Source organism: Budorcas taxicolor, chromosome 11 (genome assembly GCF_023091745.1).
Source record: "Budorcas taxicolor isolate Tak-1 chromosome 11, Takin1.1, whole genome shotgun sequence".
Taxonomy (NCBI): Eukaryota; Metazoa; Chordata; class Mammalia; order Artiodactyla; family Bovidae; genus Budorcas; species Budorcas taxicolor.
Genome location: NC_068920.1, coordinates 153,134,415 through 153,151,576, shown reverse-complemented (window position 1 = coordinate 153,151,576; position 17,162 = coordinate 153,134,415). Strand labels below are relative to the sequence as shown.

At 41.8% G+C, this 17,162-nt stretch overlaps 2 protein-coding genes across 2 annotated transcripts; both read right to left on the bottom strand.

Annotated features, from left to right (window-relative positions):
- Window positions 1-7,510: 7,510 nt before the first annotated feature.
- On the bottom strand, window positions 7,511-10,359 carry LOC128055745 (olfactory receptor 1361-like). The gene is made up of 2 exons (XM_052648280.1): window positions 10,301-10,359; window positions 7,511-8,447 (listed from the first exon to the last, which is right to left on the bottom strand). Exons 1-2 carry the CDS (start codon window positions 10,357-10,359, stop codon window positions 7,511-7,513), a joined length of 996 nt encoding a protein of 331 aa, XP_052504240.1.
- Window positions 10,360-14,165: 3,806 nt separating this feature from the next.
- On the bottom strand, window positions 14,166-15,095 carry LOC128056346 (olfactory receptor 1L6-like). Its single transcript, XM_052649103.1, has one exon. It carries the CDS (start codon window positions 15,093-15,095, stop codon window positions 14,166-14,168), a length of 930 nt encoding a protein of 309 aa, XP_052505063.1.
- Between the last annotated feature and the right edge of the window lie 2,067 nt (window positions 15,096-17,162).

Below are 17,162 nucleotides of genomic sequence, written 5' to 3'. Positions count from 1 at the left end.
GACACACGATAAATGCTCAATAAATATGATCTGTTATTGTTTTTGCTGTTTTTAATAAAATAGGGTGCATGGTCATTGTTGAGTTCTGGTTACTGCCTGCCTCTTGGGCTTGTAGGTTGTGAGATGTCAATATAAAAAGTCGTCATCATTATCACCAATATTATTAGCATAGCAGTACCTTCTCTGACTCTTCTCAGAACTGTCAACGGCATTTGGAAAACAAGGGGAAACTGATTTCCTTTTCTTTTGGCATCTGGAAACCAAGTGAAAACTGGGTCAAATAATCATAAGATTATGATCTAATTATTGATTATTATTCTAAGTATTAATTATTAATTTCATGAGAATAAACAGTTCTATCCTAAATGATTTAGTCTGCTCACCTTTAATAGAAAGAAGCCTGAGACTGAGTTGGGTAACTGTAAATGGACATAGAGAGTGAGTTACTGGTACTGACTTGAGCAGTGGCTGAGAGTGATTCTGGGAGCCAGGCTGTTCCACTGCACCAGGGTGAATTACGCTCTGTTCTTGCACGGGTGCTGTGTGCCTCTCACTGATGGGGCTGGGGGAAGGGTGCTCTGAGACCCATTCTCCACAGTGCCTTCAGTCTGCACCTTCAGAGATGTGATGAGCCCCAGAACTGGGTGCCCCTCATGGTCATCAAAGATCCAGAAAATGATTGGCAGATAGTTATGTAGAAAAAAGTGGCAAAGAGGAAATAAGAGAGGCTTTAAGTGTTGTGTGAGTATATGTGTGAATATGAGTTTGAGTGTGTTTGTGAATGTATGTGCACACAGTTGGCCTTCAGTAGACTCTCTTCCCTTCCCTGATCCCTAAGCCTCTGTTTTCACCTGGAGGTGCTGACCAGCCTCCATCTGTAACCATTTCACGAAGGAGGTTGGGTTTGCTACCCAGTTGTCTCTCCAAGAAGATATGGCTGGAGACACAGAGCCCTTTCTTCTGAGTAGGAACAGCACAGACTGAAGACTCAGGTCATTAGTGATTCTCAGGCACAGGAGCCAGGAGGAGCAGCCGCCTTTTCACAGGCAGTGTCTTCTGGGATCTGATCCCAGACCTCCTAGTTAAAGATATGATGGGGCAGCTGTCCAACCTGTCAGCTCTCCCCTCTGGATGGTGGCCCCCCAGTGTCTCAGCAGTATCAGTGATAATTTCATTCAAATGGACCAGGCTGTGGTCCATGGCAGCACCCTTGGTTTCTCCCTTGGGTGAGGTATAGCATGGATCCATCCTCCTACCTTAACCCTGAACTTGTGCTTCTCTGTCCTGGAGTCCACACTTTCTAATTAGAACCCTGTCCCCATGGATATAATACAGTATGTCCCAGAAAATAAGAAAAAATAAAGGCAGAAAGAGATTAGGGGTCATCATCTTTGCTTTTAAAGTCATGTAGAAGAAGAAACATCCTTACTTAATGATCTCAGAGAGCAAAGATATGAATAATACTTAGATTTTCTACTGGGCCCAGGGTGCCTAATCATTTATTTCTAAACAGAAATCAATATCTGTGTATATTTATTTGTTTTCATGTAAATGTATCTTCCATATAAAAGAATGTATAAAACACATATGTTCTCTTAAGAATGTTACTAAAATTATTTCTATTCGCTCATCACTTAGCTTAAATAGTATATGAGTCAGTCCTTTATTAATTGATTGATGGGTGGTTGTTCCAAGATAGGCTTTTTTTTGAAAAAATTATTTTGATTTTTTTAAACATTTTATTTATTTATTTATTTTACTTTACAATATTGTATTGTTGATCTTTAATTAAAATTTTTTATACAGTTTTAAAGGTTTCTTTCCATTTACAGTTATAAAATACTGGTTATATTCTGTGTTGTTCAGTACATCCTTGAGCCCATCTTACACCCAATACTTTTTGCCTGCCTCCCATTCCCCCTCCTCTATACTCCGCATCTCTCCCCTCCCCACTGGTAACCACTAGTTTGTGTGATCCTACTTCATTTTTGTATTATTCACTAGTTTGTTGTAATTTTTGGATTCCACGTGTAAGTGATATCCTATAGGATTTGTCTTTCTCTGTCTGTCTTATTTCTCTCCACATACTACCTAAGACATTATTAGAACCCAATCACCTACTTATCACTTCTTAAATTCAGACGTAGAATGCTGCCAGCATGGTGGAAACTTCTTTTGTGTATCCTGTTCATCATTTCTCTTCCCTTCTCAAAGTAAAATGATGCCTACTGACTTTCTAATGTTTTACTTTAGTTTTGCCTAGTTTAGAACTTTATATAAATGCCCTCATGGATTATATATTCTATTTTCTGGCTCTTTGGTTCAGTTGTTTCCTTCTGTGAGATCATCTGGACAGCTTTAGGTACGAGCTGTTCCTTCACTTCCATTGCTACGTTATATGATGGTACCACACATTCATCGTGCAAGCTATTCTTGAAAGTTGTTTCCTGTTATTTGGAAAAATACTGCGATGACTATTCCTGTATATGTTTCTTTCTGCATGCATGCATTTCTTTCTCTTTCATACATACCGAGGAGTGGACTTTCATGATTTTAGGATATCTGCATCTTCAATTTTAATATACACTAGCAAGTTGAATTCCGAAGAGATTGTACAGAGTTGCACTTCCATCAGGCAACAGGTGAGATTGCGGTGGCACCTCATACTTGGTAACACTTCATGGTGTTAGCCTTTTCCACCTTAGTCATTTGGTGTTTGTGTATTGTGGGGCATCTCCCGATGGTTTGATTTTATATTTCAGTGATTAATAATGAAGTTAGGAAGCTTCCCTGGTGGCTCAGTGGTAAAGAATCCTTTTGCCAATGCCAGAGACGTATGTTCGATCCCAGGTCAAGGAAGATCCCACATGCTGTGGAGCAACAAAGCCCGCGTGCCACAACTCCTGAGCCTGTGCTCTAGAGCCTGGGAGCCACAGCTGTTGGCCCATGTGCTGCAGCTACTGAAGCCTGAGCACCTTAGAGCCTGTGCTCCTCAAGAAGAGCAGCCACCGCAATGCGAAGCCTGTGCACCACAGCTAGAGAGTAGCCCCCGCTCGCCACAACTAAAGGAGAGCCCATGAAGCAACAAAGAACCAGCGCAGGCATGAATTTAAAAAAATAATGAGGCTGGGTACCTTTAAAATACTTCTTAGCATTTTTATTTCTAATTTTGAAAGTGCTTGCTTGTACAAAAGTACACTTTTGTTCATTTTTCCACTTATTTGTCTGTTTTATTCTAATTGATTTATAGAACTATTTAAATATTCTAGATACCAATCCCTATAATGTAGTACATTATATGTATTACAAATATTTTCTCTGTCTTTATGGGTGTGTCCTTTCACTCTTGTTACAATCTTGTATGCTAAGTAAATATTTTAAATTTTAATGAATTGAATTCATTAATACTTTCCTTTCATCTTAATTCTTCACCTGTGTCTGGTGTATGAAGTCCATTCTTCCCTTTGCTCAGGAAGGTATATTTCAGCATTTTCTTCTAAAACTTTTATAATTTTGCTTTTCACAATTAGTACTTGAGTTACTGTAGAAGTGATTTTTGTGTATGTTGTGAAGTGAGAGTGGAGGTTCTATTTTTAGTTTGTTTTTGCTTCAAAACATGTAACTAATAATTTGAACGGTTCCTATATAGACACCTTTGAATTGTAATAATATGAAACTGTCACATGTGAGTAAAATGCACTTTTGTTTCTTTCCTTAGAGAATTTATATCTTTTATTTATTTTTTTATCCTACTGCCCTGGATGTGACATCATGCGCAACATGGGATAGTTGTGGTGAGAGCTGGTATTTTGTCTTGTTGCTTATTTATGAGAAGGAATCAAATGTATAATTATTATTATATATTACATATTTTATAGAAATGTAACATTACATATGTTGTAATTTGAAAAAGAACTCATTTTTCAGATTAGGAAATTTTGTTTCTATGTCTATTTTAACAGCGCACTTTAATCAACATGTTGAGTTATACAAAATTATTTTCCTTGCGTCTATTGAGATGGCATTGTTGCCTCATATGACTTTTGTTCTTTTATAAAAGAGTGACTTTGATTGATGTTTTTTAATATAAATTTATTTATTTTAATTGGAGGTTAATTACTTTACAATATTGTATTGGTTTTGCCATACATCAACATGAATCCGCCACGAGTATACACGTGTTCCCCATCCTGAACACCCCTCCCTCTTCCCTCCCCATACCATCCCTCTGGGTCGTCCCAGTGCACCAGCCCCAAGCATCCAGTGTCATGCATCGAACCTGGACTGGCGATTCGTTTCTTATATGATATTATACATGTTTCAATGCCATTCTCCCAACATGGACATGGAAGCAACCTAGATGTCCATCAGCAGAGGAATGGATAAGAAAGCTGTGGTACATATACACAATGGAGTATTACTCAGCCATTAAAAAGAATTCATTTGAATCAGTTCTAATGAGGTGGATGAAACTGGAGCCTATTATACAGACTGAAGTAAGCCAGAAAGAAAAACACCAATACAATATACTAATGCATATTTATGGAATTTAGAAAGATAGTAACAATAACCCTGTATGCGAGACAGCAAAAGAGACACAGATGTATAGAACAGGCTTTTGGACTCTGTGGGAGAGGGAGAGGGTGGGATGATTTGGGAGAATGGCATTGATTGATGTTTTAATGTTAAATCAACTATGTATTCCTGGGAAAACTCCTTGATAATGATAACCTCACAGTTTCTCTGCATTTTTTAATTATTTGCTTACTAATAATTTGCTTTGAATTGGTATATTTACTTCATGAATGAGATCAGCCTGTTATTGTACTTTTTTGCAGTGTTCTTATTAACTAATGGGGTCGCACAGAGTTGGACATGACTGAAGCGACTTAGCAGCAGCAGCAGCATTAACTTTAGGTATCAGGAAATCTCCAAAAGGGAATTATTCCCTTATTTTCTGTTATCTGAAAGAATTTAGCAAATCAGGCATTATTTTTTCCTTGAATTGTCTATAAAACTATTCCAACCACCTGGGCCTGAATTCTTCTTTCAGGAAAAGTTTTTGGCTATTGATTCAATTTCCCTAATGCCTATAGGTCTAAAATAATGCTGTAGGTCTAACTTATATTTAGGTTTTCTATTTCTTACTAGATTTGTTTCGATGAGTTATACATTTTGCAGAAATTTGTCTATTTAATCTAAACTTAAAATGTGTTCTATAACATTGTTCATAATATCTTCATTTTAACATCAGAGGTAATGCCATTCTGTGTTAGAGAGAACCACTTTAACAATATGATTTCACTCTAAACTACTATATGTCTGATATTAAAAATACTTTATTCTACAAGAAAATGAAAAAGTTGAATATTTGCATGTATTCTGTAAAGGAAAATATTTTAAATTAAAACTCTAGTAAAAGGAGTTACAATTAAGATGTCTTGAGGAGATTAAAAAAAAAACTTGCTTGTAGTAAATAAGTCTCATAGTCGAGAGATAAAGAATTAACTAAGAACATTACCAAGAAGAAGTCAAAGGTATAATATCTTTAACACAAACAGGTCCAGAAAAGCCAATAAAAAATTCTAAGAAAGTAATAGGCAGATGACACAAATAAATGATAAAAGAATTTTAAAAATTGGTTAAGAAACTCAAGAAAAAATAGTTCCCTCATCAATAATCACATAAATTGAAACAAAATCAATGATATACCACTTTGGCTATCATATTAGTTACATTTATGAAAATGTGAACAATAAAATATGGAGAGGATAGAGAAAAATGATGTATATTGTCACCTTGCTTATTTAACTTCTGTGCAGAGTATATCATGTGAAATGCTGGGCTGGATGAAACAAAAGCTGGAATCAAGATTGCTGGGAGAAAACTCAATAACCTCAGATATGCAGATGACACCACCCTTATGGCAGAAAGTGAAGAGAAACTAAACAGCATCTTGATGAAAGTGAAAGAGGAGAGGGAAAAGTTGGCTTAAAGCTCAACATTCAGAAAACAAAGATCATGGCATCCGGTCCCATCACTTCATGGCAAATAGATGGGGAAACAATGGAAACAGTGAGAGACTTTTTTTTCTTGGTCTCCAAAATCACTGCAGATGGTGACTGCAGCCATGAAATTAAAAGATGCTTGCTCCTTGGAAGAAAAGCTATGACTAACCTAGAGAGCATATTAAAAAGCAGAAACATTACTTTGCCAACAAAGGTCCATCTAGTCAAAGCTATGGTTTTTCCAGTAATCATGTATGGATGTGAGAGTTGGACCATAAAGAAAGCTGAGCACTGAGGAACTGATGCTTTTGAACTGTGATGTTGGAGAAGAGTCTTGAAAGTCACTTGGACAGCAAGGAGATCCAACCAGTCCATCCTAAAGGAAATCAGCCCTGAATATTCATTGGAAGGACTGATGTTGAAGCTGAAACTCCAATACTTTGGCCACCTGATGCGAAGAAACTGACCCATTAGAAAAGACCCTGATGCTGGGAAAGATTGAAGGCAGGAGAAGAAGGGGACAACAGAGGATGAGATGGTTGGATGGCATCACCGACTCAATGAATGTGAGTTTCAGCGAACTCAGAGAGATAAACGATGGACAGAGAAGCCTGATGTGCTGTAGTCCATGGGGCCACAAAGAGCAGGACATGACTTAGTGACTGAACAACAGTAACAATAATGTGGAAACAACTTGTGTTGTAAAGTTAAGCAAAAAGTTACATAATTGTATGTCTAATATTTTCTCATCAAAGTAAAAGACAAAAGGATAGTGAATGTTTCTTTTTCTATTTTTGTGTCTTACAAATTTGCTGTAATATTTTTTTCTGATGTACAGAAAAGCAAAATAAGTCAGAGTTTCAGAGGTAAATCATGAATCTGTCCAATAACTCATAGTTACTCACTGTCACAGACTTAGTTCTAATCCCAAGTATTTGATTTTGGACCAGTCACCATCTACGTGTTCCAGATTTCCTCTCCTAGAATTAGTCTTCCTCACTTATTCCCAGCAAAGAGTATGTCTTCTGGTTCAGTTTTCTCACTGTGTGGTTGAATCCCTTTGTTTTCCAATATGGGCTTGGTAGTGGTCTCTGAAGCTCAGGCACTTGACCCTTCCAGATATTGTCAGCATTTTTTGTAGCTGAATGCACAGGTTAGCTATAGACTGAACTGGTACTTGGGCTTCCTCCAAGAACCTGTATTTTGCCTGATACCATCTTTTGATGATTCCCACTCTCTGGTTTGAATCTACTTGGTCACCTATATCCAGTAATCAAGTCACCTTGCAGGGATTTCTGGTCACTCCTCTTCCAGGCTTTATCTCTGTCCTTGGCCAGTTGATCGTATTCCAGTCCTGCAGGTCAGGCATTCTCCATCTTTAAAACCTGCTTGTGATGCTGAGCGTCAGCCTAATTGAATCTGAGTTTTTCAAAATGACAACAAAGACATCCACAAAGAAGGGATGTCACAGAACCTGAGCTCCTAATCTGGTTCAGGACATTTTACAGAGTAGAGCATTTTCCCCAGCTGAAGAATCTGCACAAAGCTCCCTTCATGTCGCTGTTCCTCAGGCTGTAGATAAAAGGGTTCAGCATGGGGGTGACCATCGTGTACACCACAGATGTTGCCATCCCAGTGTCTGCTGAGTAGGAGGATGAGGGCTGGAAATATACCAGAAAGAGTGTCCCATAGAAGAGAGTGACCACTGTCAGGTGAGAGCCACAGGTAGAGAAGACTTTGTGCTTCCCCCCAGCAGAGGGGATCCTGAGGATGGTGTGGATGATGTGGACATAAGAGACCAGGACACAGGTGAGAGGGACCACCCCTGAGAGGGCTGCTTCTGCAAACATCATGAGCTGAAAGATGTGAGTGTCTGAGCAGGCAAGTTTGAGGAGTGGGAGAAGGTCACAGAAGAAGTGTGGGATGGCATGGGAGGCGCAGAAGGAGAACTGAGACATGCGGAGACAGAGGGAGAAGGCCAGGAGGTGGGAGCTGAGCCAGGATGCGGCGACCAGCAAAAGGCAGCGCTGGGGCCCCATGATGGTGGTGTAGTGCAGAGGAAGGCAGATGGCCATGTAGCGGTCATAGGCCATCACAGCCAGCAGGAAGTCATCCAGCAGGGCCAATTCCATGAAGAAAAACATCTGCACGAGGCACCCAGTGTGGGAGATGGTGTAGTGCTGTGTGTGGATGTTGAGCAGCACCTTGGGGACGATGGTGCAGGAGAAGCAGGTGTCGGTGAAGGACAGGTTGGCCAGGAAGAAGTACATGGGGGTGTGGAGGCGGGGGTGAGAGCTGATGGCCAGGATGATGAGCAGGTTCCCCAGCACGGTGACCAGGTACACGGCCAGGAAGAGCCCGAACAGGAGAGGCTGCTGCTCTGGGTGCTGAGAGAAGCCCAGGAGCAGGAAGTCAGAGATGCTGGTTTCATTTGTAATGCTTATTTAAAGGAGAAAAATGCAAGGAAAATATAGCTTCAAAAAACTTATATCATTCAACGCCTTTGTCTATTTTCTGAGTTTTTTTCAAAGGTCACACAGATGTATAGGTTTCTGTTGCTGGTGGGCATGTAAACATGTCCAGATGTGAGAACTAAGCACAGTGATTGGGAGACTTCTTGGGAGATTCTGCATTTTAGTTGTATTCTAGGTTGTCCTGTAGACTTTCTGGTTGAGGGTTGAACTGGAGATTAGCTGGGAAGAAAATTCCCAAGTCTTAGTCCGTGCCTATTTTTTCAAATAGGAAAGCTATCAGTTTCACAGGCTTGTGAAATTTGAGAAAGATATGAAAGTGAAAGTGAAGTCACTCAGTCGTGTCCGACGGTTTGTAACCCTGTGGACTGTAGCCCACCAGGCTCCTCTGTCTCCTCTGTCCATGGGATTTTCCAGGCAAGAATACTGGAGTGGGTTGCCATTTCCTTCTCCAGGGGATCTTCCCGACCCAGGGATCGAACCCAGGTCTCTGGCATTGGAGGCAGATGCTTTAACCTCTGAGCCACTAGAAAATTCTTAAGGATAGTCCTCTCTCTTTCTCTCTCTGTCTCCTGTATGTGTGTTTTGTTGAGGAGTAGATAAGGGATACTAATTATATAGAAAGATCATAACTGTCACTCAGATATTCTTCATATGATGGGAATATCCTTTTTCTTTTGAAGATTCATCACATAAGCTAATGTGGATGAAATTACTTTATAAGCTCAAAGGTATTTGACAAACAAGAGTTATCATCATCAACACTGTCAACATCTTCAGTCCTTGGGAATGTTGGCTTTGATGTCCTATAGACTGGATGGACTTCTTTTCTGGCTGTGTAATCCTTTGCAAACTCCACATCCTATTTTCTTTTTGCTTCAGTTTCCTCATCTGTAAATTATGTGCATACTTTGTATACTTACTGTAGCTCATCAATGAGATGACATATTCAAAGCAATAGCACAGAATAGGTCTTCAATAAACTGTGATAATAGTTACTAATATTGTAGAATCAGTAGTAGATAAAATGGAGCCTGGTGTCCTGATACACCAGAAAATATTAGAGGACATGCCTCCCCACTGTAAACCCTCACTGAATCTTATATTTTTGGGAATTATTTACTATCTGTGAGTTTCATTTTCTTCATCTATAAGATATGGACATCAACCTACCATACAGGACAGTTGAGAATATCAAAACCCTAGGATCACTTAAAGGTTTTCTCAGGACCTGTGATATAAAATATACAATGAGAGTTTCTGCATTTGGATGGTGTGGGAAGATGAGCACACAAACAGGCAATGGCAGCCAGGCCACTGTCATGCTCTTTGATGTGGTTATCCCTTCTGGGTCTGACAAACCTTTATTTTCCACCATCCCCACTGTGAGCTGTAATCTTGAACAAGTTTTCTCAGTCTTTCTGGCCTCAATCTCTGTATCTGCGCGAGGAGGATAATTAATAACACTGTGGTCAGGACTGAATTAGATAAGGATTGCCCTGGGCTAGAACAATGGTTTGTGTCAAATGATCCTCAAATACAGCTTCCTCTGATATTGTTTTTTTCTTGATGGAGTTAACAAAAGGAGGATGCTTTCTGGGGCAACCAACTAGTCCTCTATGTTTGTCCAGGACTTTCCTGCTTTCAAAATGAAACATCCCACTTTCAGGGAACTCCTTCAGTCCTGGGCAAATTGAACTTGGTCATGGTTTGTGAGAAGCTGGGCTTTGAAACCTGTAAAGTTTCATATATGGAATTGTACATGCTACTGTCAACAGTGTTATCATCACCTTGGGTGGCAATGGTCTGACTTAGGAGTACCGTAACAAAGCATCCACTGTGACATGGGCAGACCCAGGTTTGAGTCCCAGCTGTACCATCTTGGTGGAAAACATTTAACTTATAAGAACCTCAGTTGTGAAGTGAGCCTAAATAAGCCTACTTCACATCATTCCGGGACTGAAGTTAAGAAGATGGACTAAGGCTTCTTGAACTATCAGTGGGTGTGGGGATTGTTACTGTCTTTGGGTGGTGGCATAGAATGATTCTGAAAGTCACTCAGGGTAGAGTGAGCTGTGAGTGGATTGTCCAGGCATCATGTAGGGGTCCTGAGCACTGTTATTACAGCTACAATGTCTTGGCCTCTGCCAGGGGCTTGGGGACCACTAATCTACTGACTTCAGGCTAGACTCTCTAGAGGGTCATGAATATTAAGTCCTCCTCATGAGGGGTAAGAGAGCCAGATTGTATTTGAGTGAAAGTTGCTCAGTCGGGTCCAACTCTTTGCAACCCTATGGACTATCTCCTGGCAGTTCCTCTGTCCATGGAATTCTCCAGGCCAGAATACTGGAGTGGGTAGCTGTTCTCTTCTCCAGGGGATCTTCCCAACCCAGGTATTGAACCCAGGTCTCTCACATTGCAGGCAGATATTTTATTATCCGAGCCACCAGGGAAGTATTTGGCTAAGAGTAAGGAAGGGGCAATAAGGAATAGGGGGGGAGGTGTGTGTGTGTGTGTGTGTGTGTGTGTGTGTGTGTGTGTTGACCAATGTCTCCCACCTCTACCACTCAGGTCTTACCTGGAAATTCTGACCATCCTCAGATCTCGTCACCATCACCAGGTGTTGGGTCTGCTTTACTTGTTTGGTTTGCCTACCTGTCTTCTCCTACAGAGGACTGGATAGGACCTCAGTTTTCTCCATTCCCTGTAACAGCAGCACAGACTAAAGACCCAGGGCTGGAGCAGTCTGTCCTCAGGCACAGGGGCTAGGCAGAGCTGTGGGCTTTTCATATGGAGTATCTCCTGGGACTCACTCCCTGATCTCTTAGTTAGAGACAAGATGGGGCAAAAGTCCAGCCTCTCAGCTGTCCCCTTGCGGCCCTGGAGTCCTGAGTCTTGGCAGTGTCAGACTGACCAGGCCTGGGGATACTGATAGCACTCTACTTGATGCCCTTCCCCTGGACACAGAAGGGAGAGGACTGCATTGCCCCAAACCCTAACCTAGTGTGGAGTTCACATGCTCTAACCCAAATCCTATAAAGAACACCTATCATGTCCCAGAAAATAAACAATAACAAATGAAACTGAAGAGATCTGATGAAGTGTGGGCCACACAATCATTGTCTTCAAATTTCTACAGTTCAATACATAGAACAGGTTGTTCCCTGTGACTCCAAAGGGTAGAGATAAAGCTCATTTGTAAAAATCTGCTAAGTAATAGAGACACTTCTGTATACAGGATTTTCTTTATATTTTTAAAATTGTGAAATACATCATATATGAAAAAGAGTTTATAAACTATATAGGAATAGTTTTCTTATAGTTTTGCTATGCTAGAGTAGAAAATGGCAACCTGCTCCAGTGTCCTTGACTGGAAAATTCCATGGACAGAGGAGCTTGGTGGGCTACAGTCCATGGGATGGCAAAGAGTCAGACAGTACTGAACGTAGACACACAAACACACACACACACACACATAGCAGCAACTCTGCGCATATGCATAAATTGTGTATTGTTTCCCTATTTTTGTCTTTCGCATGACTGGAATCACTTTGCTTCTTTCACTTCTTTCTTTCTGAACTGTTTATATTAGTACTTTCTCATTTATATTAGTGCTTGTAGCTACAGTTCATTCTTTTTTTTTAAATTGAAGTAAAGTTGATTTATAATGTTGTGTTAATTTCTGCTGTACGGCACAGTGATTCAGTTGAATTTTAGAACTGCAGCTGAGGGAGTGTGGACTCTAATTCTATTGTGTGATTGTACTATATTATCCATTTTGATCTTTTTTTCTTTTTTTGGCCAAGCCATGTGACATGTGGAATCTTAGTTACCAGACCAGGGATCAAACATGTGCCTCCTGCAGTGGAAGCACGGACCCTTAACCACTGGACACCAGGGAAGTCCCTCCACTCCAGTCTTAATGGACATTGGAGTTTGTTGCCAGGTTTTTGGCATTTATCCCCAAAAGGTTCTTCATCTCAAATAGAACTCCTCTTTTTATCATTAAAAAATGAGGAAAAAAAATGACATTTTCTGTTCACTTTTTCTTAAAAAACTTTTCTGCAGGGAAATTGGAGAAACGTTAAGACTATCATCCTCTAAAGAGAACAACTCCACAAAAACAATCATTTATCATTCCTTTGTTCTACTACTGATATTTTAGTGACAGCCTAACCTTTATTATTTTAGCAGAAAAGGCTAGAGAACTGGAATTTTCCTCCTTGTTTCTTTCATATTAAGTTGTTAGATTGTTTCATAGGTGAGACAGGAAAAGCACAATAAATGAGGTCAGAACATCAATTTATTCCATTTGGAATGTCTGCACTCATGAATTCTTGTACAATCTCCTGGTGTGCCTGTTCAACTCTCCATAGGGTACCTACTTGTAGATACAAGCAGAATTGTTTGCAAGGTATTGGTTAATGCCTTGGTTTGGGTCTTCTGAGAAGCAGATGCCAAGGTGGGATTTGGTGTGTGAAATGTTTGTTGAGGAGGTGGCAGGAGAAATCAGAGAGAGCTTTCAAGCCTTGAGACCTGTGGAAGAAAAGAGAGGATAAAAAAGGATGGGATAGGAAGAGTCTCAGACTGCAGCAAAGCGCCAAGACGGTTTTGACTAGGCCAGTGCAGGGTTGAGTGGTGGGGAGGGTGTCCTAGAATCAAAATTATCCACCAGAAGAGCCCTGTAATTCTTGGAGATAAGCCTGCCTTCGTACCCCTGGCATGCTTAATCATTGGCTAGGAGAAGCCTGTATAAGCATGGCTTGTGCTGTTTACTGAAAAAAGGAAGAAGCACAACCCAAAAGTTGAGAATTATGCTTATTGGGCAGAAATGTGTATGTGTGTGCTCAGTTGCTCAGCTGTGTCCTATTCTTTGCGACCCTGTGGACTGTAACCCACCAGGCTCCTCCGTCTGTGGAATTTTCTGGACAAAATACTGGAGTGGGTTGCCATTTCCTTCTCCAGGAGATTTTCCTGACCTAGGGGTTGAACCCACATCTCTTGCATCTCCTGTATTGGCAGATGGATTCTTCACCACTAGCTAGGGTACTGAGAACTTAAGCCTGGGAGGCATCCTCTTAGGTAGCTCTGAGGGACTGTTTCAAAGAGATAAGAGAAGATCTGTGAGTTGGCCTGTGTAACTAACATTTAAAACACCTGACTCAGGAAGTTTCTCCTTGCTTTCCATCAGGACACGTATTGCCCAGTCCTGGTCATGTCCTGTCACACAAGAGCTTGAGACCATGAAAGAAAAAGAAGGAAACTGTGTGTGTAGTAGAGTGGGTCACCAATACTCATGCCTTACTTGTTTTTACCAAAAGTATAATAATCTTGTATTGCCGGTGTCTCCTTTCCCTTACTGAGCTGTGCTTAATTTTGAAGACAGCAGCTACCATTGATTTATCCTTGCAATATTTTCATATTTTGCCATTTTGCAACTGAATACAATTCCTAGCACAGAGCAGGTGTTTCATAAATTCTTTTTTAAAAGTATTTATTTATTTATATTTGGCTGCACAAGGTCTTAGTTATGGCATGTGGGATCTAGTTCTCTGACCAGGGATCGAACCTGGGTCCCCTGCTTTGGGAGTTCAGAGTCTTGGCCACTGTTGACCACCAGGGAAGCCCCTGTTTCATAAGTTCATATTGAATGAATGAATGCTGAGGTGTACCTCTAGAAGTTATGCTAATCGGTCTTCCTCATCAGTTTTTTCATAGCCTGTTTCATGTCCTTGTTCCTAAGGCTATAGATAAAAGGGTTCAGCATGGGGATAACTACTGTATAGATGACAGTGATCACACGGTCCTTCGTCACTGAGTAGGTGGATGAGGGGCGGATGTACACAGATATTACAGTTCCATAGAATAGTGCCACAACTGTGAGGTGGGACCCACAGGTGGAGAAGACCTTGTACCTGCCTCTCCCAGAAGGGACTCTCAGAACAGCATGGGTGATATAGACATAAGAGACAGTAATGAAGATGAAGGGACTCATGATCACCAAGGAGCCCTCTGTGAAGGCCAAGAGCTCATTGACAGAGGTGTCAGAGCAGGAGAGTGTCAGCAGAGGCTGGACGTCACAGAAGAAGTGGTGGATGGTGTTGGGCCCACAGAAGGAGAGGCGGGCCATAAGGATGGTGTGGGTGAGGGAGTGGAGGTGGGACACCAGCCAGGATGCTGTCACGAGCTGGAAGCAGCGTCTGGGGTTCATGGTGGTGGTGTAATGTAGTGGGTGGCAGATGGCCACGTAGCGGTCCAAGGCCATGGCACCCAGAAGGAAGCTGTCAGTGGTCCCAAAGGCCACAAAGAAATACATCTGGGCCAGACACTGGGCGAAGAGGATGGCCTTTCTCTGAGTCAGCATGTTCACTAACATTTGTGGTGCAATGACAGTTGTAAAGCAGATGTCCACCAGGGACAAGTTGGAGAGGAAGAAGTACATGGCGGTGTGGAGGTGGGCATCCCCCTGGATGGCTGCCATGATGACCGAGTTGCCTCCCATATTGACCAGGTACATGGCCAGGAAGCTGGCAAAGAGCCACACCTGCTGTTTGGGGTCACTGGTCAGTCCCAGAAGGAGGAATTCAGTGATGTGGCTCTGGTTTTCCCTCATCATTGATCTCCTGCAAATAAAAAATATAAAAGAATATTAGGTGTGTGTTGTGTGGCTTGGGGTCTTCAGTCTGGTAGAGGAGATGTTGCATAATTTATCCCAGCTTGTGCACCCCATGAAGGGAGTCGTTCATGTAGACCACCATATATGATATAACTTTATATGGTGGTCTTGACACACCTTGATTTCAATTCCAACTTTGTGTCTGACTCGTCTTGAACAGGATGCTTCAATTCCTGTTCCTTGTCCAAAAGATAAAACTTGTAATATCCATCTTCTTTGGGTAAATGGTAAAGGCCTAAAAAAAGTGTTCAGGAGGATCAGTTTGCTTGATTTCCAAAGCTGTATCTAAGATATCATTTTGCTGTGTCTGGCCTCAGTTATTAATCAGTATGCTAATCTTCAGCTGCCTCTTGGCCAGATGATTCTGGTGATGGACACCCAGTTTCATCAGCATGGGGGTCTGTTGAGGGTGAATGGCAAATTGGAGGAATGTTTCTGGCAGAGGGAGCCTATTTAACCAACATTGAATTTGGTGATTTAGGCAGGTGGATGGACATCAAAGAAGAAATAGAGGAACTAAGAGGCAAGTGCTCTTATAGGCAAGAAGCATCCGAAGGGTGGTAGTGTGGGCCACGGAAATGTGAGGAGATGCAGCATTCTGGCAAAAAACAGTGACCTGATTAGGAAGGTGCTGAGCCTCAGGAATAGGTCGTTTCTGTCCCCCAAAGGCAAGAACAGGGGACACTGTGCCAAGGCTCCAGTCTGGCAGGAATCGATGCCCTAGTTGTCTATCTACCAGGTTGGAACTCAGTTAAAAGGGAGCAAGACCAGAACTGATTGGGACATAGAGTTTGAAGCAGCCAGCAGCCATCTGGATCGATACTGGGACCACTGAGTTACAGAGCATGCACTCCCTGTGTCCACCCTTCCCAGGGACAGGATTATCTTCAGAGAAAACAGCAGAACGGAAAGCCTACAAGTGGTGCTCAAATACTCCCAGAAAAAGGTGGGGGGGTAGAGTTAGAGATGCAGATTTTGAATTAGAGGAAGTCCACATCCGGTTGGCTTCCCAGGTGGTGCTAGCGGTAAGGAACCTGCCCGTCAATGCAGGAGATGTAAGAGGAGTTGGTTTGATCTTTGGATTGGGAAAATCCCCTGGAGGAGGGCGTGGCAACCCACTCCAGTATTCTTGCCTGGAGAATCCCCATAGCCAGAGGAGCCTGACCGACTACAGTCCGTGGGGCCACCAAGGGTCGGACACGACTGAGGTGATTTAGTGTGCATGCATGGCACGTCCTGTGTGCCTTGTGTCCTCAGAATCTTTCTGATCCTTTTGAAGGGTCAAAAGCAAACAGAAGTACTAATGATACGTTTAAAAAAAATGAATTTATTTATTTTAATTTCACCAGTCCAGGTTCGATGCATGATACTGGATGCTTGGGGCTGGTGCACTGAGACGACCCAGAGGGATGGTACGGGGAGGGAGGAGGGAGGGGGGTTCAGGATGGGGAACACGTGTACACCTGTGGCGGATTCATGTTGATGTATGGCAAAACCAATACGATATTGTAAAGTAATGATACATTTTTGATGCTTAGTGATATTGAATAAAAGTCACTGCCCTGCTTAGGAGAACTCAGACTTTTAATTTCTCCTTTAATACCCCAACATGTAGGTGCATAGAGTAGCATTGTTTTCTGAAGCATTTCATTTCTCTCTGAGATGCTTAGTGCTTGGTTCAAATTGAAAGGGACCACTAGGACATGGATACCACCTGGAGAGTTTTATGATGAAAGCACTACCAAGGCAGGGTTCACTCACTACCAAGTCTGTTTCACTCCCCATTGTTTTAAGTGACTTGCATAGGACTTGGCTAATCGTAGCTGCATAATGAATCCTGACAGGTTGAACCAGATACATCACCTCTGATCACCCCTTGCAAGATTGTGGGTTTTACACTAGCAACTTGGAGACTAGTCTCCAGGGATCAGGAGAGTCGATGGGAAAATTTGGTAATTTGGGAATTGGTTCTGGTTCAGATGTCTAGGCTGGTGGGTCAGAGGTTAA

Bases quoted from the DNA above. Each gene is read 5' to 3' on its own strand.
- LOC128055745 (XM_052648280.1), bottom strand. From the start codon at position 10,359: ATGGTACAGCTGGGACTCAAACCTGGGTCTGCCCATGTCACAGTGGAT. The intron at 8,448-10,300 runs GTACTCCTAAGT...CCTTTAAATAAG, and splicing joins ACAGTGGATGCTTTGTTACG to CATTACAAATGAAACCAGCA.
- LOC128056346 (XM_052649103.1), bottom strand. From the start codon at position 15,095: ATGATGAGGGAAAACCAGAGCCACATCACTGAATTCCTCCTTCTGGGA.